This window comes from Rhipicephalus microplus, chromosome 2 (assembly GCF_043290135.1).
Source record: "Rhipicephalus microplus isolate Deutch F79 chromosome 2, USDA_Rmic, whole genome shotgun sequence".
Classification (NCBI taxonomy): Eukaryota; Metazoa; Arthropoda; class Arachnida; order Ixodida; family Ixodidae; genus Rhipicephalus; species Rhipicephalus microplus.
Genome location: NC_134701.1, coordinates 220,421,440 through 220,444,602, shown reverse-complemented (window position 1 = coordinate 220,444,602; position 23,163 = coordinate 220,421,440). Strand labels below are relative to the sequence as shown.

The following is a 23,163-nucleotide window of genomic DNA, read 5'->3' as shown; positions in this document are numbered from 1 at the left end:
AGGATCGAATCCCGGCTGCGGCGGCTGCATTTCCGATGTAGGCGGAAATGTTGTAGGCCCGTGTGCTCAGATTTGGGTGCACATTAAAGAACCCCAGGTGGTCGAAATTTCCGGAGTCCTACACTACGGCGTCTCTCATAATCATATGGTGGTTTTGGGACGTTAAACCCCACATAGCAATCAATCTTGATATCAAGTTACAATAACTTCAGTCACTTTCACTAAGGAAAGCAATTGCTATTTCTCTAAAGCGTAGTCGTTTAGCATAGCTTATGACCAGTCAAGCAATGCCTCGTGCGTATGATTCAACGCCGTTTACTTTTGATCGAGTATAGCTCAAGGACATTTGAAGTTTTATTTATGAAGAAAACAAATTATGAGCGAAGAAAGCTCGAACTCGCTTTACTTGTGAACACCACTGCTAAGCATCGTATAGGTCGTTCACGTAACTGCAACCACATAAAACTTATTAATTAGGCAAACTGTTGCGGTACCTCTACGACGCACTTTACTGTTTAGAAGACTCTGAGCCCATATTCAGAAAATTGTCCTACGGTAAACATTTTCGATCGTTAACCTTCCATTCAATCACGATGCACAAATACAATGTTAGTGAAGCTGGCTTACCATCGGGAAAATGCACCCCAAAAAAAAGAAGTTTCGTGAAATCGGCGCCTGAAGAATAACGAACAACTGGACTAGTTGGTTGGCATTGCTAATTGTGGTAAAACAGCGCCAGACAACGAATACTAAACAAACTAACACATCTCATTCTTTTTTTCATTCTTATGACCTCATAGTCTAGGGCTGCCTTAAGATAACAATGAATATAAGTCTTACCCTTTATTATTCTGTAAAATTGAGGCGTAGAGTCGGATTGGTATCAATGCTTATCAGATTGACTGTGCAGCAGCATACTATGTGATCTCGTAAGAAAACTTTACTTTGTGTTTGTCGCTATGTCTTTAAAAGAAAACATCGAATTTCGCTTGGTCTCACAGTTTCACGCAAGATGACACTCCGACGCTGGATGGTCTGACATCGTCGCTACTCTTCGCTGCAACCGAAAGAAGTGATTCTGGTTTGTACACCTGCCTCACGGCAAATAAGTTTGGAAAAGACGAAACTAACATCAAGTTACTCGTGCAAGGTGAGCATTTTTGTTTTCTTCTGGCTAGCAGAATCTTGGTCGTTTGGGGGAAGCGTGTTACGAGGGTTGTGTCCGGTATATATATATATATATATATATATATATATATATATATATATATATATATATATATATATATATATATATATTTGAAAGGAGACACACCTAGCCAATGATTGGTAGGGATGGAAACTCATCCCACTGCGTTGTATCAAGGTTTGGGAGACCCGAGGTGACGCTGTGAGCGAGACGACTCACAGGCCACCTATTCTTGGCCGTGGTTAATAGAAGAGAGTTCCCACGAACATTTGCAATTCCACATTGGTTCCCTCTTACCACCTTCTCATGTATTTTGTTTAATCAACGTGCTTACATTACTCATTACATCTTGATAATAATGGGTTCACAACTGGAGATGTTTTTAACTTGTTCCCATGCCTCCTCCTGACCCCTCTTAAAGCACAACTTCTTCGTTTCTGGTGCTTTCTCCGGTACACGACAATACAATCGAAACCGAGTTCAAGCGATATCAGTCATCTTGAGTTTGTGCCGACGCTTGGCGTCAACTGTATCAAATAAACTTCTTAAACACGCCCGAGAGTAATGGATCAAAGGAGCCACGCCATTTCTATATTTCAGTCTGCCACTGCAAGATGCCTTCCTTTTACGCGGCACTCAAGGACAAACATACCCAACCAGACAGCACAATACAGTAATGTTGCAAAAGCGAATCGCTGCGTCTCAAATGCAGCTGTTCAAAAAATAAAACAACGTAACATGTCTCTTGAACATCGATCTTTCTCGGTTTCGTCCGACCCTGTTACCACTTGTCCCGTATGCCCACGCTATCTCAAGCTACGTGGTATAAAAAGAGCGATAAGAAAAGAAGAACTAAAAAAAGATGTACAGCGTGCGCAACGGCAGATAAAAAAATGAAGGACCGAAACTAAATAGAACACGTAGAAAGAGAATAGGGGGTGCGCTCGTTTCGGGTGCGCTCGCAGCGGCCCCCCTGCGCAGGCTGCTATTTTCCGAGAAATTATTTCATGGCCCATTGCGCACCTTCTCTTTATGCCTGGACCATCGCTCAGTGTGAGCACTGCGTGTGTTTGCTGCTCACTTGCTCGCTAGAAATTCAACGCCACCGCCAGCCTTCACAGAGGGGATTTGGATGGCGTCCCGCAAATTTATGTCTCTAGCGTTGCTCCTGTTTCCCCTTTTCTGTCTCCCCATCTTTCTTTTTGTCGTTTCTTTTTTTTTTTCAAACTGTGCTCACGTATTGCGATTATTTGGTCTCAGAGTTCTTTTTTTATAGCACGTTTTCAATTTGTTTTAAATGAAGAAAGAGATGTTTGAGATAGTTCTTCGTAACTGTCTTGTGATTACTCTAAAAAGAGCCTTGGTAGATTCATCACAAAGTGGTAACAAGCAGGGACTCCAAAAATGAAATAAGGCAAAACGCAGTAAAGAGATTGAAGGGTGGATATTTGAGGCGACCCTTACGAGCAAGCACAATCAGGTCCAAAGTAAACAAGCACTGTGAACATTGCGCCCACGGCTACATCATTCCCTCGTCTTTCTTTTCAGTCTCTTTTTTTTCTCATCATCATCATCATCATCATCATCATCATCATCATCATCATCTCAATGTCTTTCTTTGTGTTGCTGTCGTTGCCTGTCATTTGCAACTTTTGTTAGTTTTGCTTCGTACGCTGCTTTCGAGACGGAGTTGTTTTCAGTCCATTAGCTAATTTTTCCCGTGAATTCAATATGAATTTTTTTCTCCTCTACCATAGTTGACACAGCTGTCATTTGTAGCTTTGCCCGACTCTGGCATCCGAAGAAGAAATGGGAGCACATGCCGTACACTTCAGCAAACAAGCAACAAACACTTTTTTTGTTTACAGTTTGCTCCAAAACTTCAGACTAAAAATAAAGGCAAACATTAGTCTCTTTGGCATTCGCATTATCTTCACCAATATCAACTATCATTATCGTTTAGTTTGGCCTATGTTCTTTCCATTGAATAACGAAGACCTTGCTTATTCAAATTCTAATAGCCTATCTCCTGCGCAACAGCATTACATGTGTCTCAAAGCATCATAATTCCATTCTATCAACAAAGCTGCGGTCATCGTCTAAGCTTCGTTTACGTTACAGAATTATTAAGTTCTAAAGCGCATTTGTAAGCCTGGGTAGTTTACCACAAATCGATGAAGCTTAAATAGGATAATATATCGTTAAATGTTGATTTTACAGTACATGTGCACATGATTGTCACGGTGCAGAGACAACATAATTGATTTGCGATGGCTTTTATTACTACATTTTACTAGACCAACGGTACAGCAAAGTTAAGAGAATGCTGACAAAGCAAGAGAGTTGCAGATAGTTTTTTTACGCGAAAGCGTTAAAGAGGTTCTTTCGCAGAAATTCCGGCATCAGTGTCAGCATCATTCGTTTTGAGCTCAAAATTATCATCTTGTCCGTAATCGTAAAATTGAGAAACATGCAAATAAAATAAACAATGAATAAATTTAAGGTGTGAGCAAGGATCAAAATTCGTGGGGCTAGCAGCTGTTCCAGGTCTGCTAGGGAACGCAGTGAAAATACATTCATTCACTTGGAAATACATTGAAATCAACTAAACTTTCGTGCTCTACGTGTTGCAAACACCGCTAAGGGGCCATATATTTCCGCTTCTCTTCCTTACAATTAGTACGTAGTGATTAGATGGTGCTTGATCATGTGCCGGTTCATGCTATTGATAATTTTTATCTAAAGCACACTGTAAATCACATTAGTAGCAGACCTGCTGAAAAAAATGTCAAGCTAAGTTGATTTTTTCTTTTTGTGAGTAATACAGGCTGAGGTTGTAGTCTGTCTCGAAAATTTCATCTCCAAACGTATAATTGTGTTGCAGTATCCATCAACACTCCCAATTCGGCACGCACTCAAAAGGCACGCACAAAAAAAGTTAACTTCTCATGGCATAAGAAAATCCGGAAGTAAAATGTTGAGCCTGCCTGTACTAAAGTGAACCTCCCGTGTAGCCACTGCTTGTGTGCGACTTCACCCTGCCGCACCTCCGAAGCATGGCAGGTAATGTGACCTTCATCACATAATAAGCACTGAGTATTTTAACGTAACTCGTTGTATTCGCAAGTTCTTTCTGGCCAACGCAATGTATCGCGTCGCGTCTTACGAACCACTTGTAAACAGAGCGCAGGACTCTGACTCTCTGACATCATGGGGACGACGATGGCCGGGACATTCCTATGTGTCATTCCGTTGAAAAAAAAAGCGCTTAACCTTTCCACGAACACGAGGCACAGCTTCACGTTGCAAGACTTTTTTCGTTAAGCTTGGGTACATTAGTGAGATTCTCGTTTCTTTGCAGAGACGCCAGATGCACCCGATGACATCAGAGTCATAGAAGCGACCAGTCGACGTATATCGCTTCGCTGGAACACGCCTTTCAACGGGAACAGTGACATTCTTGGCTATTTCGTGCAGTGGAAAGAAGTTTCTGGTGAGTTGCTGCTTCGTCGCCAAATGTCTGTTTTTTCGTGTGCAGGCAAAAGTATACATGAAAAAACGTTGTGTATATATATATATCTATATATATATGTATGTATATATATATATATATGTGAAAAGGGGCTACCTACTGTTATGTAAATATAATAGAAGAGCATTACTCACCGCTCTGCTGCGAAGCGCATGAAAGATTCATTTGAACGGAGTTATTCACTGTAACAAAAAAAAAACACAAGTGTTGCACAAATCTTCGCAGTATTTCAAACTTGCGGGTGTCTTAGCCCAGGGGTCAGTAACATGTGCTCCGTGAGGCAGAAATATGCAGCCCTGACCGCAACCTTAGGAACCGCCTCCTCCCCCACCACCTAAATCCTAAGTAAGCGGTAAATATTTGCACGACATTCTGCGGCGGCAGATGAACAACCTAGTGTACGTATTTTCCATCTGGCTTATAACTTTCAGCCTTAAAAGTCGCAATAAATGTCTCTTTTTTTCTTGTAACCTACGTTCAAAATGGGCCTTTTGCGGGTCTGACCAGCACCTCCAGCGGAGATAACCAATTTGAGGGTTCTTAACCTGTGAAATTGCCCGCCAAACACTGGCTAGCTATCTCGGGGGCCTGCATGTGCTCCTTTATTTGGGGGAAACATTTGCAAGTTTGTGACACTAGCTGTCACTTGTTCCGCTCCCGTCATCGTCGTTCATCAACTAAAATTCATTAGGCGTGCTTTGTTGATGCCGGCGCGCATGCGCGATATACATACCCAGAAAAGCCCCATTACAGCTTTGTGACATGCGTGCAGTAAATAAAGGTGGTGTTCATACCAATTGCTTACTTCACTCTTGTCCGTTCAACAATATTTTTCCCTTTTCCTGTATTGACCCTTCTCCCCAAATCCCTCAAATGCCCTACGACCTCCGCCGCCCAGGCTTCATGCAACTCGGCCCTTCGGCTCAAAAGGTTTCCGACACCAGCGTTGGCTAATGTGGCTCTACTCCTATCTCGACAAATTTCTGAAACGTCCAAAAAAAGAAATAAATATAATGTGTCACTCTAATTTGGCTCAACCACCTCTGTCTGCCATAAACATGAAACAGGGAAGACATCCCCGACTTATGTGTTATTGCGTTTACTCTCAGGCTCATGGCAGAAGGATTCCCGACATGTGGAGGTACCCAGTTCCAACACATCAGCTGTGTTGGACGACCTGGAGCCTATCACTGCTTACCATCTGCGCGTGCTCTCAGTCAACAAGTTTGGAAGGAGCGAACCAAGCCCCATGATTTCTGTTACTACAGATGAAGAAGGTAGGACCCATCTTCCTTGAGTATCTACATTGTTGTAACAAATAACCAAAACATGTTCTCTTTTGGTGCATTACGTTTGTGCAAGTGAATTATTAGTTAGTGTGGATGTCGTATACCAACGAAGACTGATGGTAAATATGCCCCTCAAATTCACATTTTAGGAATGTTTTCGTCCCGTTCACAAAAAAGGCCGTTGGTTCATTAAAGAAACAAACGCGAATACACGCTGGGGTCAATTTTTATATTATAGCTTGGGTCAGTAATCATTTAGTTTATATGGATATATTCTGTAAGGAAAAGGGGACCATGCACCATATTGTCACGGGTTTGAGACATGGACGAAGGCAGCAGACTGTAGGCCGACGATGTAACTGCTTATTTGGGCTGAACTTGTAGCCGGTCAACGAAAAACGAGACTACAGCGATACACACTGGCACCAACAACGGCGAACATAAGTGTTGGCCAACGATAAAGTGACAAGCGGCGAAGTGCATCGGCATTTATACATGTGCCAACGAATATTCCAGACTGATCACTGCTCGTCGCGCAAGTTCTAGAATAATCTCGAGTGTTTTGAAGTGACCATGAAATGGGTTCACTAGAAGAGTTTATTGCCTCACGAATTCGACGGCGAAACATTTTCAAGAATTCGTTCAGTACGAGCAGAGTTAAAAAAATTCGTCGCACGCTGCAAACACATTTTTTTTTATCTTGTCCCCACTAAAGCATCGGAAGCTAAGCAGAGAAAGATGGCTGGGGCAAAGAAAATACGTCACGTGTGCCTCGTCACGTTGAACACTGTTTTTCCTCATTTTTTTAATACGTGGCTTATCTGTATTATCGCGCGTGCACACGTGGACAAGTCCCGGCCTCTCCCGGCGATCCCTGTAACAACCGAGCGATCCATGGTCAAATCAGCCAATGGCTTACAGATGGCTTTCTACGAATTATCTTTGAGCGTTTTCCGTCATATGTCGAGAGAAAGTATTTTTGAGCTGATTTTGATAATTTATTGCGTATTCCAGGCGTCATATGTCGAGAGAAAGTATTTTTGAGCTGATTTTGATAATTTATTGCGTATTCCAGGCCGCGTGCTGCGCTTTATTATTCGGCTCGCGTGTTCTTGGCAGGCTCGACTACCGATCAGCAGTATTTTCTGAATATAGTCAAAAAGTGTAGCAGAGCCCCTTTAACAGAACGGTCCATAATAATCGCGAGTATTCTTGAACAATGAGGCGCAGTGTATGCGGACCATTTCTGGCAGGCTTTGTGGGCGAAAACTGATTGATACAAGCGCGAAAATAAGCTGCCAATAATATACAGATGTGTGCTGCGATATCACGCATTATATACGAAATTCACTGATATTTCATATTGTCAACTGAAAAATGAGATATCTGACTATATTGTCAGCCTATGCGAGTCAAAGGTAGGGTTAACCAGCAGACAAGTTCCAGGTGCGTGAAAACATGGCACTTTGCCGTTTCTGTGCAGTTGATAAAAATGCAATGCTAGGTTGCATAACAATGCTTTAACGGCTTCCGCAAAGTCGTGATGCCTCCTTTTAGGGCGCCTATGTACTGTCCATATTGCTCACTACTATTCACCGAAGTATTGATGCATATCAATATGCTTGAATATTAAGAAAAAAAGAGCGCTTTCACCGGATTTAATTTCAATTTGCGATCTATGCTACAACAATTATGTGGCCCATTGCATTAGGAATGTGAAGTGTGTTAGGAGGAGGGGTAGCGGTGGATAACCAACGCAGTTTGCCGGCGTTTGTATTGTCACTTCGAGTTCACCACGTCGCCTGATTCTAAGCAAGTGTTATAATTAGCGAACACCTCTAATTAGATCAGCATGCTTAGCGTTAGACTTCACGCAGGTCTGCGGTCTGCCATTACAACCGCAACGATGAGTTACGGATGCGCCATCTAGCTATATAACTTTCGTGATGCAGTGGCGGCTCTTCAGGTAGTTGAATTGATTATATGCTAGGAGATACAGTGAGGCTTGAGTGGAGGTTTATGATGGTCAGAGTACTTTAGGCTCCGTTATTCCTCCGGTGCCTCATTTAACTACCACATTCTTTCTGATATCAAAGACAGGCGTTCGAAGTTAGTTTGGAGTTAAAAAAAAGGGACGCAAAAAGGAGCACTGGCTTGGTTTGAATTGACAAACTCCACTCTGAGAAATCTAGTGCCATATGATTCACTATTATAGGTTCAAAAATAGCGCAGATAATCAAGGTTGAAAACTTTATTTTTGATTTTGCGTCAAAATTTTGGATAATGACGTAGAAAACATTAAAATGTATTTGTAGTTTTTTCATGACATTGGCTCAATGAAATTCTGTGAAACCTCGCATAGTAAGTCTATGGCACCAACACATTGCAACGCACTGCTTTTTTATCGATTGAAAGCTATAAGACCCTATAGACACCTTCAAAATTTCTTACGTAACGGTATTGGTCAGCACCAAGTACCGCAAAGCCAATATCACATCGCCACCCACATTATTTTTTTCGCGCGTTTTTTCTCTACAGAGTGGTACTTTTGCGGTTGTGGAATTGTACCTAAATACGGAAAAAATTATTTTGCTCTGTAGTGTCCCTTTTAGAGGGCACTGTGCAGCTTTGTGCGGGGGAAAGGGGAAGGATGGTAAAATCAAGGGAAAAGCAATGTAGGAAAGAGCAAAAAAGGAGAAACTACTTTCTCATTGTAAGCATGATAGTACCAATTGCCAGTCGTTGGTACCACAGTTATACATAAAATATGATTCCAAACCAGCACATTGCACCAGCACATTGCGTACTGGAGGTGGACCCTGTACCTTTTGTCTACTGCTGCGGCTGGTCTCTTCACCTCGTTTATATATACTCTTACATAATTCATGAGCAACCCCTTTTTCCTTCCTTCAAAAAGTATCCAGATAACACACATTTCGACCAGAAAGAAACTGAAGCTAAATCATCCATTTAGTAATTACCTGTCTATTACGGTACGCTTCATAAATTATAGCAGCTGTGAAAATGAAGAACGTATGGTTGCTTGAAGTCAAAGAAGCATATCACTCGGACCTCAATGACTTTAAAGGCATATAATCCAGTACACATGTTTACTTATTGCTAAGTAATAACTATGTTGTAATATAAGGCAACGGAATGCTTTTTTTGCCATGATGTTTTCAGTTTTGCTATACCTAAATGGCTTTAGGATAATAATGATATAAAACTGACTGCTAGCGCTGGCGAACCAGAGTGGCGGAGTTTGAGGCGTAACTGCAGGAAGTGAAAGAGCACCTACACTCTATTTTCTTTATTGAATGCCACAATTTCCTTCCCAAAATACATGAACGCACAAGAGTTTTCAAAACACTGCTGTACTGCATATTATGTAGTTTAGTGTCTAATTATTTATTTATATTTACCTTTGCTTTCATAGTTGAAGAAAGTATCTATATTATACGGCTATGTGGAGGTGGAGCAATCAGCTTTTAATTGATATGTGGAATTTAACGTCCATATCAATAAAACACCATATGATTATGAAAGACGCTATAGTGGAGGACTAAAAAAAAATTAAACCACCTGGGGTTCCTTAAGGTGCACCAACATCTGAGCACACGGGTCTACAGTAATTTCGCCTCCATCGAAAACGCAGGTGCCCCAGCCGGCATTCGATTTCGCGGCATGAGGGCCGTCGCCGCGGGGCAGCATTGAGCTTTTGTAAGGTCAATTTACCGCAAGTATTGAACAGTGTAAATCCAAAGACTGCGATATATCCATTGCCAAGTACTTAACTTTTCGTAAGTTCCTGCGACAAGGCACTCGATGTACCTTCATTCCATTCAAAATAATTTATTCGAGTTATACAGTTGTCTTGTTGCAGCCATTTGGTGAGCCATTGTATCATGTTTCGTACTATTATAGAATGTGTAAGAACTAACCACGTCATCGAAGTAACAGCATGTATGCTTTGTGAAGCGTTGTGGATAGCCTGAAACTAGAAACGTGTTGGCATGTTAAAAATCACATTCCATGTATTGTTTGATCATTGGTGCATACAAAGAGCAAAATTCTTGCAGTGCCTTCAAAACCTCCTGAAGATTTGGTTGTCGTGCCACTAAGTTCACAAGTTCTGAAGGCTTCGTGGAAGGTGAGTATGAAGAAGTAAACAGGACTACATACTGTAATTAGCGCCTACGCTTTACGCAGCAAAAATAGACGCCCTTTGTCTCAACGTGAAAGAAAGCATCGGCCGATTCTAGCAAATTATATATAAATAAATGCCTTTGTCACACTGCACCCCGAAAATGCAGATGGACCAAGGCAATCCATGAGGAGGATACCAAATTTTGTGATTCTGCCAGAAATTCAGGCTTTCCTTTTCGTGCGTTGTTTACGATAAACTGCACAATTTACCGAATGAGCGTTGGAGTCAATTAAAAAGGCGAAACGAAAATTGAGAATTCATGTGATTGTAGTTAAGGTCTTTGATGTTACAGCTACCTCCCGACAAAATTTAGACCCAATTGAAGTTTCTGACTATTGCCTACAATAGTTCACGCTGTTTCTTGTGTTGTCCTTAACTGCCCAATTGGATGTTTTAAATGATTATTTTTGAAGCAAGAAAGCTAGGCGAAAAATTCTGACGAGGGAGTTGTAGACGAGTACGCAAAACCTACGGTGACAGTGTTTCGAACTTTCTGTGAAATATTCATTATTGTTTTTCTACTTACTACATATACTCACGCGAAATAAAAAAAAAATACCTGGAAGCGTGCTTGCTTACGCGCCCATGCGCGCCGTGAATGCAGTGTTCCGTAACGTTCCGCGAACAAACGATACGCTTAATTCGGGGTGGTTTATGATAGCAATAAGCAGACACGGCTGTTATAATTTCTGTTGCCGCAAGAAAAACATACGTTTTCGCACAGCCTTCTCGAGGCAGTACTTGTCGTAAAAAACATTTTCAATACAGCGCATAATCAGGTATGTATATATATATATAAATATATATATATATATATATATATATATATATATATATATATATATATATATATATATATATATATGTATATATATATATATATATATATATATATATATATATATATATATATATATATATATATATATATATATATTGCTGGCATCTCCGGAAAACAGGGGGACAGCATAGCTGATAAATAAAAGTAAAGAACAGTCTAACTCGACGTTTAGCATGCTGATGTACAACTTTCTAATTGAATATATTTTACCAGTTTCATTGTTTCAAATTTTTGTTATTATGCATGCCTAATTAGATAATTAGGAAGATCACAAAACCAGTGTGACGAGATCCTGGCAATGATGAGCAGCTACCATTTGGTCCTCTTGTGATAGTGCGTCAAAGTATGAAAAGTAATAGGATAGACTTAGCTGTCGAACGAAAGTTTCTGTTTTCTTCGAGATTCGGCAACTTCGGTGACTTCGAGCGTATCTATCTATCTATCTATCTATCTATCTATCTATCTATCTATCTATCTATCTATCTATCTATCTATCTATCTATCTATCTATCTATCTATCTATCTATCTATCTATCTATCTATCTATCTATCTATCTATCTATCTAGCCGCCTACGCTTGGGTGCTCTAATGATTACCCCTTAACTTGGCGTGAAGCAAGACTTGTATATGAGGGTAAGATGACTGTACGGATGCGACTGGCTGATTATGGTATGATCAATGTTATAATTACCGTCATAAACGTCGTAAAACAGCACCCGCCAGACAGTAACACACACACACACCCACGGGTGGGTATGCGCTACTGTACGTGTATAGGAGGATATGTGAATATGTGCCGTAGTTGAATGACACTTGATATATACCCGGGAACCGTGAGAACACACATGAGTAATTTAACGCTTGGTCGTTAATAAAAGGTGCACATCAGCTGCGTTAACCAATTGAATGCGAAGGAAAAATTTGAGGGGGCCAGTAAGAATTGCAAACCAGCATTCTGCGTGGCAATCAAGTATTCTACCACAAAGCCACGCCACGTCTCAGAACTACTTTTCGAATAGACCCTAATGTTCGTGAAACGTCAATTGTGTTTTCAGTACTGGCTATCAAATTTTATAATCGTTACATATGTATTACTATGATACAGCCGTCATGTCGGTTAACGTCAGTTGCAGCTAGGTGTCATCTGCTAAAGTTGATTTACGTAGCAATGCCCAAAGCTACCATCCTCGTGAGCATCAGTGCTTCATATCAGCTTATCATTTCTGGGGTTCGTAATGCCCATGTTGAGGTTGGCATTGTTACGTACCTGTAAACAGCTGCTAATGTAAACCATATACAGCTCTAAAACATCTTTGGGTTCATTTAGTTAGCGCCACTTCATGACGTTTCGCTCAATTAAAGTTTAATATACATTCCACTTCCATGCGGATGCTTCGCACAACCTTGATTTCTAAGGTACGTGCTGTCTGCCCATTTTCGGTTGGGCAATGCATATTTTTTAATGTTCTGACCTGGGTAAAGGAAGTCTAGATGTAGCAGACCACGAAGTCAAAATAGACCAGTTAATATTTATTTTCTTATTATATAGAGTTTTGAGACACCGATGTTCCCATACGCTTGGATAGTTTTTGTTCAACGGTACGTTTTGACAATTTCTCATCATAGGAGTTAAAATAGGTTATAAGAGTTCAAATACTGATTTAGCTTTATCATATTTATTATCATTATCATCATCCAGGATGCGCCTACATCGGTAAAAAGGCGTCTCCCACATTCCGCTATAAAACTTGGCCCTGTGGCTGCGGCACCATTGTTATACCTGTGAGCTTCGTCTCATCTGCCCACCCAACTTTCTTTCTGTACTTGAAGTCTCAGTTCACGTGGCTGTTATCTGCACGTAATGAGTGGTATCTGAAAAGACAAATGAATGAGTGTATAAATAAATTATTTTTTTCTGTCATATGATGGACATGGCAAAAAGAATCAGACTAAATGTTGTTGTGATTAGCACCAACCTGACTTTTACGAGGCGCGCGCGTGCATATACCATTGAGCTTCTTTGTGTAAGTTGACGATTGTATCCTGTGTTCATGGTTATTTGTGCATAGGTTAGTAATAACAGAACCGTCTTTTTATTTTTTTTCAGCCGCCCCCAAACTTTTCGGCACACGGACGGATCCGCGGCTATTATGTCGGCTACAAGCCAGTCGGATCGGGCGAGTCATTCGTCTACAAAACAATTGATGTCCTGGATGGCTTCATTCCAGAAATAAGCATCAACAACCTGAAGCGTTCCACCAAGTACAGCGTCATCGTGCAGGCGTTCAACGGCAAAGGCGCCGGGCCTCCATCTGCCGAAATCACTGCTCAAACTTTCGAACATGGTGAACAAAAGGCAGACATCTGCCACTTTGCTTCTGTCTATAAAAAGTTTTTACGTTAAATTAATGAAAATTGAATCATTGGCAATAACGCTCTCATTTGGGCTACTTGGTGTATACTTGGAACACAATGCGCAGCTGGAAGTTTACACCCGGCCTGTGTACAACATCTGTTGCTCAGTAATGTCTTTAGCGCAGCCATTTATTACGTTCAATAATGATTTCAATAAGCATGAATCAGACCAATCGTTGTTCGTGAGAGTGGTTAAACGAGCGCTTGCGCGACGGCGCGCGCTATTATCTTTCAGGCAGTCAATTATATTGAGCTGCCTCCGCAAGTATGGAGACAGTACATTGAAGTACCGTTGAAGTTAGCCTGCGCTGTCGAATAAAATGCGATTAAAAGCACATTCTAAATAATAAATCATAATATTATCTAGAATTTGACGTCCCGAACCACGCTATTATTTCAAGATAAGCAGTGGACACTCAGATTCATGCTCAGAGAATTTTTATAGGAGCCCCTGTAATACTGTCATTCTTGCCTTATGATGACAAATAAAAACCTGACGTTAACCGTGTCTGCGTTTACAGCACACTGAATCATTCTTGACGAAAACTTGCTGTTGCATTTCGGGATAACTCCTTGATTTATTGATTGATTTGTGGGGTTTAACATCCCAAAACCACAATATGATTATGAGAGACGCCGTAGTGGAGGGCTCCGGAAATTTTGACCACCTGGGGTTCTTTAACGTTCACCCAAATCTGAGTACACGGGCCTGCGACATTTCCACCTCCATCGGAAATGCAGTCGCCACAGCCGGGATTTGAACCCGCGACCTGCGGGTCAGCAGCCCTTAGTCACTAGACCACCAAGGCGGGGCCGGGAGAACTCCTTTAAAGCAGCGTTTGGCTTATTATTATTGCTATGTTGGCATGCCTACCACAGTGGCCAAACGATCAAGCGTTAAATGGTACAGACATCCTGAAAAGATAACGTTCGTTCACGAAGGCTCATTTTTTTGGGTGTGTGGAAGCATTTTTATAAGGAGAATGCTACAAACGGGGGGTCGTCTTCTTTCCCTTTCTTAACCCTCGGCCGGCACCTTGCGGGTTTTCGCAGAACCTATTTGCAATACGTCTATCCATGTGCTTCGGGTGGTAGATCAATTCATCCTTGCTGTGTCGATTGTTAGCTTCTTGCTTAGCTCAATTGGTAGAGCGACCACACCAGAAAGGTGATGGTCGCGGGTTCGAACATGAAGAAGGACGGCCTGTTAGGCAATTAAGAAGCATTTTTTCTGAGAAATTTCTATGCATTTCCTTGTGGATTCGTGCTACAAAGGGGTGGTTGGCTTCTCTCCATTCTCATAATAAGTTTACGTGCACTTTTGAGACACGTTTGATGCCTTTTTGCTGAATGAGTGAGTTAATTCTATAAAAGATAAATGTAGTATTAACATTCTGTTTCTTAATTCTTGCTGACAACTGACCTGCGACAAACGAAGTTGGACGTTTTTGCACAAAAATAAATTCATTATTGTGATCGTTTTGTTATGATGGTGCACTTAAAGTAGCAAGTACAATGCGCTTTTTTCAAATGTTAAAAGCAACTCGAAATCTTAGTCCCCGTAAACAAATAGATGGCTACCGCCATATTTTTGCTCTATTTGTCTGGTTGAGGAAAACTTGGCAGTTCAATGAAAATTTCTATACTTCGTGCAACCATTCTGCAATTTATTGAAAGAAACAAAAATAATACTTCTAGTATCATATAATGAAAAGCTGTTTTGAGATACCATTAGTGCATAATGCTTACATCTGCTACAATCATAACACGATATACTTTATTTGTTGCTAGCACGAGGCATATGTATCCACATATAGTATTTTGTTTTGCGCCATCGATAATTGAACAAGTTTAATGAGTCAGTCCTCCACTGTATTTGCTCCTTAATTTTGCAAACAAACGCTCTTCTTAACTGGCTTTTTTTCTTTTGGATGAATGACGACACAGATCCTCCTCTTCCTCCTGTGATCCACGTTGTGTCTACATCCACAAGTGCTGTGACGGTGTCTTGGGATGGGTCATCGAAAGAAGCGAAACCAATAACAGGTGTGTCTGCGTTTTTTTTTTTGCCTCTTGCGTAAACGAGCTTTCATGTAGTTCTCAAACAAAGTTCGAAGAAGCCCATCTTAGGTTACATAGTGAACTATGACAGCAGAACATCGTCAGAGTGAATACAATTATACTGAACGGTCGAGTAAAGTAACGACAAACGCGTGACTGAACTATGGTCAATACCATCTAATAGGCATCCATGTATGCCGTTTTATATCTTTAATGACATATTGAATACTTTGATAACAGGAAAAGTGACAAAAATACAAAAAGTTCCCAATACATTGAGAATAACAGAAACAGATACGTCATTGTAGAACATGTTGGCATACTAAAAGAATATAACTTAATCCAACTAACAGAAAATAAGGTCATGGACCGAATTGGGGACATGTGAGTTTTAACTGTATATAGGGCAGTAACTGTCACATAAATGAAAAGAAGTTTGAGTCAATTAAAAAAACACGTTGCACCTGAACATTGAACCTATAACTTCAGCAGAAAGAGACCTATGCTCTAAAACTAGAGATGTAACGATGGAGAAATTTCCATCCCCTTTAATAAATTTCTATATTTCTGTAATGCTTGGGGTTGAATTTCTATCCACTTCATTTTCTTTTTTAACACGAAAGTGTTTGATACCGGGGTTCACTACGGCTTCGCTGACATACTTTCGTCACAAAAGTGACGTTGAAAAATATACACTAAAACATTGTAAATAGAAAAATTCGATGGAAAAAATTTGGGGGGCCCTCAAGCTTCACCTTTAGGCTTTGAACGCAATAGCGAAATTTGGCCCCTAGTGCGCCCTTCCACCGCTAAGTGCATAGTTATTGATATGTTTTGTTAAACACACACACACACACACACACACACACACACACACACACACACACACACACACACACACACACACACACACCCACACACCCACACACACACACACACACACACACACACACACACACACACACACACACACACACACACACACACACACACACACACACACACACACACACACACACACACGAACGCGCGAGCACAAGCGCGACGTATCCCTATTAATGCAGTGACTGTGCATTGTGGCCACTTCCCTATCAGAAAAAAACGAATGGTGGGCATGGTGGAAACCACCACCCACCATTATAGTGGATTAATGTAGTGGGTGAATGGTGGGAAACGACCACCATGGCGCATGGTGGGTATGGTAGGTGCTGCAGTGCCGGCAACACTTGAGCGCAAAATAACGTCAGAATCACCGTGACGAGCTGCCACAAAAAATAAAAAAGAATTCTATAAAAACGGTATAAAAAACACCCGTCCCGTAAAAAAAAAACAAGGCGCCACGGAGGATCGAACGTGCAACTTGCGGTATCCCATTCGAAGACGCTAACCACTGCGCCACACCAACATAACGTTAATTGCGTGTTAAATACTTAGTTGCGATACAAACTTAAGGTTCGACTTGGTTATGTTTGTCGTGTACACTACATAGACAAGATCTACACCTGCTACTAAATATTGCACATTTATTAAACACAAGCAACTGCGGCCTGTAACGATTGCCACTATGTTAATGACACTAGTGCTATTTTTTGCGATTCAAAACTTCAAGAAAAAAAACCAAGTGGACTGGGGAGCAGCGACAGTTTACCGGTGGGGTCTGCCAAGTTTAATATCCGTTTCGCGCTCGTTCTAAAGGGCGACATCTGTTCACGCTTTATGACGCTTCTAGGCTCATTCCATAGATTCGCCCGCCTAATTTATTTGATTGAGTATTGGGATGCTTTTCGCGCAATGTAGAGGACGGTCGCGCCAGCGCAATGCTGTAGCTCTTTCGCTAAAGCAACAACTACATAACGGCTTGGCCAAAACGAATGCAGTGTGCCGGAAACATTACGCTATCATATTGGTTCACCAAGCACACGAATTGCCACGTCTGAGTTCTCGTACAAAAGCTAGAGAAGTGCCGGCGAGTGTGACCGGCGGCTGTCGGTGAGAAGACACTTAATTACGTTCTCTGGGAGTGCTTTAATTGCGTCGCATCGATGTTTGTTGCTTCTTGAGCGGACACCTTACACAATGAAAAATGCTTCATTTAGGTTAATTGATGCCATATGGCTGCGCTGTATTGTCATACTTAATCGTCGTAATCATGTATTCTGAAACCCTGAAGCACGGATAACACAATTGTACGGGCTCAGTCAGTAGGCCTAACCTTCGGTGGAAATCATGGTGGTAGAACATGTAGTGTACAGATCCCAGCTTTGTACACTATATAAATTGCACGCCAGTATAAGCCCACCCATCATCTGCTTACTGCTTCCCAGCATTATAGCGATGGTGGGCAGAGCTTCTCAGCTTGGTACACCATGTGGCCCACCATAACAAGCAGCACCCATCATCTGCTTAGTGCTTCCCAGCATTATCGCAATGGTGGGAAGAGTTTCTCAACTTGGTACACCATGTAGCCCACCATAATAAGCACCACCCACCATATGCTTAGGGCTTCCCAGCATTATCGCAATGGTGGGCAGAGTGTCCCATTATTGTCCACTATCTAGCCTCTGCTTTCCACCGTCATTTCCACTTTACCCATCATCTGTACACCATACCACCCAGTATGTCCCAGCATAACCACCATATTTTCCACTACGTCCCACCATAGCCATCATAATTTCCACCATGCCCACTATTATTTCCACCATGCTCACTATTATTTCCACTACTCCCACCATGTTTTCCAGTATCCACCATGGCAATTTTTCCGATAGGGTTCCCTCTGCAAGAACGGCACTCTGCCGTAGTCGAGACACGTTTTTCACAATCTCTCACAGATGGTACACAGACACACACACACACACGCTCGCGCGTGCGCGAAAAAAAAATTTTGGTCTAAAGCAAGAGTCACATGGCCTCCAAGATACAGGCCGCTGGCTTGCCATCTGGGAGGCATGAAAAGTCTCACAATAACTCACAGATGGTAGAACATGATCTAGCGTTTGCTGTTTGCTTTATCAATGCCTCTGGAAAGGCATGACAAGTTTTCCACTAGATGGACATAATCGTCCATTTTTAGAGCTGTTTGAAAGTCCCTGTGTGTTTTTAGTGGTGATAGCTGCACTATGCCGGCCTTTTTTGACGTATTTTGATGGCCTCCCAAATGCACCTACGAATTGCCAAATGGGCTCGTTTTCGTCGTGACACATGTCGAACAAAATGCGCCAAGGAGACTCCTTCCACTACATGGCATTTATGTACTGTTTTTTTCTCTATGACAGCTGCAAGTAACGTCGTGTCTTTGTGGTAGAACGCCTGCTTGCCGCGTGAACGGCCCGGGTTCGATCCTCAATGGGACCAAAAAGTTTTATTCTTTCTTTTATTTGCTTCTCTCTCAATTTTTCGCTCACAACCAACTGCGCCGACGCCGACGGCCGAACTTGGCAACATTATCTCTTTAACGCTATCGCGTTAATATCTGGCGCACGGAATCGAATCAGCAACTTCTCAATTTTCAGCGTGCGGTGTTAGCCACTACATTACAAAACGTACGTTGTCTATTGTGCTAACGGCAAGCCATTTATTTACACCACACACTGTTTGGCCGTCCACAGAGCTTCGAAACTTCAGTGCGTTTTAGTTATCAGCGGCGAGATGGCACGACGGCCTCGTGTGTGACGTGCTCTCAAGGCCGCTGCCCCTATAGTACCACGGAGCATTGTCTCTTTTGTGCGCGCGTTTATCAGACTCGTAATTCGGGAAAGTACGAAGGTCGCATCGCACGCTGCCACGGCCGCGTTTGCGAAAGGAGCGCGCTGCTGACACACGATGCAGGAAGAATTGTGACAGTTGTTAGTCCGCGCTTGTTCTGTGCGTGCTTTCTCTTTGAGCATTGCGCTAGAAGTTCTTGAGCTGCTTGCCATTACTAACATGACTTTGCAATTTGCTACTGTTTCTGAAACATTCTGTAACAAACGCTCAATTACCTTTGTAAAGAAAAGTTTCACTTTCGTGTGATACTGATTCCTACCCAGGGAGATCAGCCACGTTCTTTTTATTTAGGTGATAACCGCAGTTGAAATATCCATGTGGGCAACCCTATACGTCCCTTAGATTGACTGTCGACCATATTCATTAAATTTTGTCTAGCATAAAAAGCAGATCTTAACCAATTCCACCTCTTTCATTGATAAAAATGAAATAGGCGCGACAAGAAGCTATGACGTCCTGCCCATGGCGGAGTGACCAGTGACATCACACGCGCAATATTTTTGACATACAAGTCCTGTACCTGTATGAGAGTGCATTCGTGCGCTTACAGTTTTTATTAGGGTAGACGTGGTAATTTTCTATTGCGGCACACTTCGATATACGATGGCAATACTTGTTCGTTTGCCTACGATAGATTGTCCCTAATAAATATTTGTCGCCACCTGCCATCAACAGTATCAAATCCTTGGGAACAACAAATAATTTGAGCCATTTTTTCTGTTAGTATATTCCAGCGTAGATGAGTGATCAAAGTGTTCATCAACTCATGTGAAAAACTGTGTCGCTTCTCATCAGCTCAGCGGCTGTAGGAAGTGTATAACAATTCAAAAATTCACCAAAAGCGCACCGAAACTTAAACAGGCTGAAGTAGAAAGAACACCATGTCAAATTTTAGGTGCATTTAACAAAATGTTTCAAAAAGAACGTCAATAAAATGGCCCAACTCGACATCCTCTCGAGGTCAATATTGATTTATTAAACTGAATTGCACAGCCGAGGATGACATAAATACCTTTAAATTATTTTTTCGCTCCGTCATGAAAGTCAGCAAACTTCACTTTGCGAAAGTGTACGTCGTACTCGCAAACTTCACGCGAGATGGGAATGTTGCCAGACTGAAACAAGGTTCGGGAAGCTTTGTCTCGAGCCCTCGAGAACACAATCATGCTAGACAGGAAGTAGAAGTGCTTCCTAAAAGCTAGCCGCTTCCTGGCTGACCATCCTCTCTGTTCAATTATGCTAACCATCTTCCACTTCGTGCAAAGTTACGCCATTCTTATTCAGTTAGCATTTGCTGTTCGACTAGGTGGCGCATGTCCATAAACAATAATAACAATTTTCACACCGCCAACGAGCCCTGCCGCGGTGGTCTAGTGGCTAAGGTACTCGGCTGCTGACCCGCAGGTCACGGGATCGAATCCCGTCTGCGGCGGCTGCATTTCCGATAGAGGCGGAAATGTTGTAGGACCGTGCGCTCAGATTTCGGTGCACGTTAAAGAGTCCCAGGTGGTCCAAATTTCCGGAGCCCTCCACTACGGCGTCTCTCATAATCATATGGTGATTTTGGGACGTTAAGCCCCATACATCAATCAATCAATCACCGCCAACGTGATGTCAAAAAGAATACATAAATATCCCTGACTCCCATTCGGTGTATCCGAGTCCTTTGTAGACTTCTTGTTGGTGCTAAGTCTATTTTTTATAGAGCAATTCACATTTTTTACAATATTTCAGGACATTGTTTCCTTTGCATGTCAAGAACTTTCTTGAATCAATACTATTCTGGCATTCCCTTGAACACACAGGTCAACATCGACGCCGAAAAGAACGTGCGGTTATTCAACAACTCAAATGCCCATACCGAGAGACGACCAGTAAACGTCATTGGTCTATACGTTTTATCAGTGAAGCCTGAAGGCTAGAACAACAGCAATGAAACGTCGTGCATCTGCTCTACAGATAAAAGAAATGAAAAATTCATTTCAGTGCAGATGGCAGAGCAATTATAATCTATATTATAAACTTTACATATCGCCTGCATATCTAACAGATAAATCACCTCACACAAATACTTACCCCGCCTACCAAGAATGCCAGGGGAGTGATCCATGCTCCACAAACACTGTATGTATGTCGTCTTTTATCAGGATTGCGGCACCAACGAGCTCAGTTAACGCACCCTTCATCATTTTTCATCTATGCTTGCGCTGACTAAAATCAAGTCAAGGCACATCCGTAACACTTCCACTTGAATGCTCTATTGACGTTTGCGCATAGGCAAACTGTGCAAACTGTCGCTTACACAGACTGAGCGGACAGCGGCCCAGATCATTCATTATACATGGATAAGCACTGGTGCTTTAGAGGGCCAGTGTTCGGCGAATAAAGAAAATGGCTGTGCCATCTAGGGCCTATATGTGCCTACTGCACTGTTCATGGTTTTCTTTTCGCATTATTCATGCTAATGCACAGCTGCACGGCGCTGCCGCAGTCCGCGATGAGAAGTGGGAAATGGACCAGCAAATACAAGGCGCACGTAAAAACGCAGACGCCCACGCCCAGCTTTGGCGTTGATGTTTCCCTTGAGCCATCCGTCTACGAAGCTGTGCGTTCTCGGGAACCATAAGGCGCACCGGTTACTGTATGCATATATAGCTCGAATATTATAGGCTACGCGCCAAGGTAGAAAAGCCATGTATGAAAGATGCGGTTCCCGCACGCTATCCCTACTATCTATTGGCATGCGCTTGCGCGCGCCGAGTTCATTTTTACAGGAAAGGCAGGTCCGCTGTTAGGGCGCGCCACTCAAGCCAGGTTCACGTATCGTCAATGAAGCGGGACGCTTATACTATTTGGTAAGGCGGGCTTACACACCATATACTTGCCTGTAGGTTTCTTCGCTATTTCTGCTTATTCACAAAATATTCAGCTAACGTTGTTGGAAAAGTGGATGCGCTCAAGTAGGAAGCAGTTCACGAGTGAAATCCGCTGCGAGAAAGCTATTCCCGTGGTTGAAAAAGTGTTTGTGCTCTTGTGTGTTTTTTTAGTGAGCTTGCCAAGCCTCCAAGAAAAATAATAATACAGCTCTCTGTATAAGGACTACAGGCGTGATAAATAGAAAATAACTTTGGGAAACAATTTCATTATGACAAACTTCTTAGTTTCGACTTGTCCAGCTTTCCGTTACTAAGTTAGAAAGCGTTGTCCTGCTGAGCTTGCGAGTTTTTAAAAATTAGTATTTTTAATTCTTTTGCCAAAGTCGACAACAGATTTGACTTACGCCAGAGAGTTATATCACACGATGGCCTTGCACTGAAACCTATTTAGAAAATATCTAACCACTCATCCTTTGGATATACGTGAACGAAGCTTTGTATAGGCGCAGGGTTTCTCATTCATTCAACGTCATTTTACAAACAGCGTGTCTGGTATGTGTTCGTGTCATATCACTCGTATATGGTTACCTCATATTCTTGATTGCTTATAAAAAGACGCTGGCAGCACTAGCAAGCTTCGTCTGTTGCGAAACATATGCTGTCTTACTTTCAAGTAATTAGAGGGCGCCAGAGCTAGTTTTCGTAAGAATACTAAACAAGATCGCAAGGTTAGCCCGGGCAGGTGACCGTCAATTTTCGCCTTCTGTATCATTGTTTTAATTTCACTGGAAACATTCGGTCGAGTAACGTGATAGACAAGAGATACACGCGACACCGCACGGCTTGGTACATCGCAGTAACTACGCCACCGCACCTCCCCTCGTACTCCATTGGCCCTTTCCTTTTCCTGAATCGTAAACGAGGTAGAAAACACTATGCTACGCTGGTTACGCATGCAGAATATTAATTCCCCCTCGACATCGAAAA

At 42.1% G+C, this 23,163-nt stretch overlaps 1 protein-coding gene across 1 annotated transcript in view; it reads left to right on the top strand.

Annotated features, from left to right (window-relative positions):
• The window catches only part of LOC142774977 (cell adhesion molecule Dscam1-like), a 480,705-nt gene that overhangs the window by 415,232 nt on the left and 42,310 nt on the right, over nucleotides 1-23,163 (top strand). Inside the window, exons 14-19 of the mRNA XM_075876146.1 lie at nucleotides 1,002-1,150; nucleotides 4,551-4,682; nucleotides 5,831-5,998; nucleotides 10,090-10,160; nucleotides 13,167-13,404; nucleotides 15,422-15,520. Of these exons, the coding sequence (XP_075732261.1) occupies nucleotides 1,002-1,150; nucleotides 4,551-4,682; nucleotides 5,831-5,998; nucleotides 10,090-10,160; nucleotides 13,167-13,404; nucleotides 15,422-15,520 (857 nt within the window). The remainder of the gene's footprint in view (nucleotides 1-1,001; nucleotides 1,151-4,550; nucleotides 4,683-5,830; nucleotides 5,999-10,089; nucleotides 10,161-13,166; nucleotides 13,405-15,421; nucleotides 15,521-23,163) is intronic.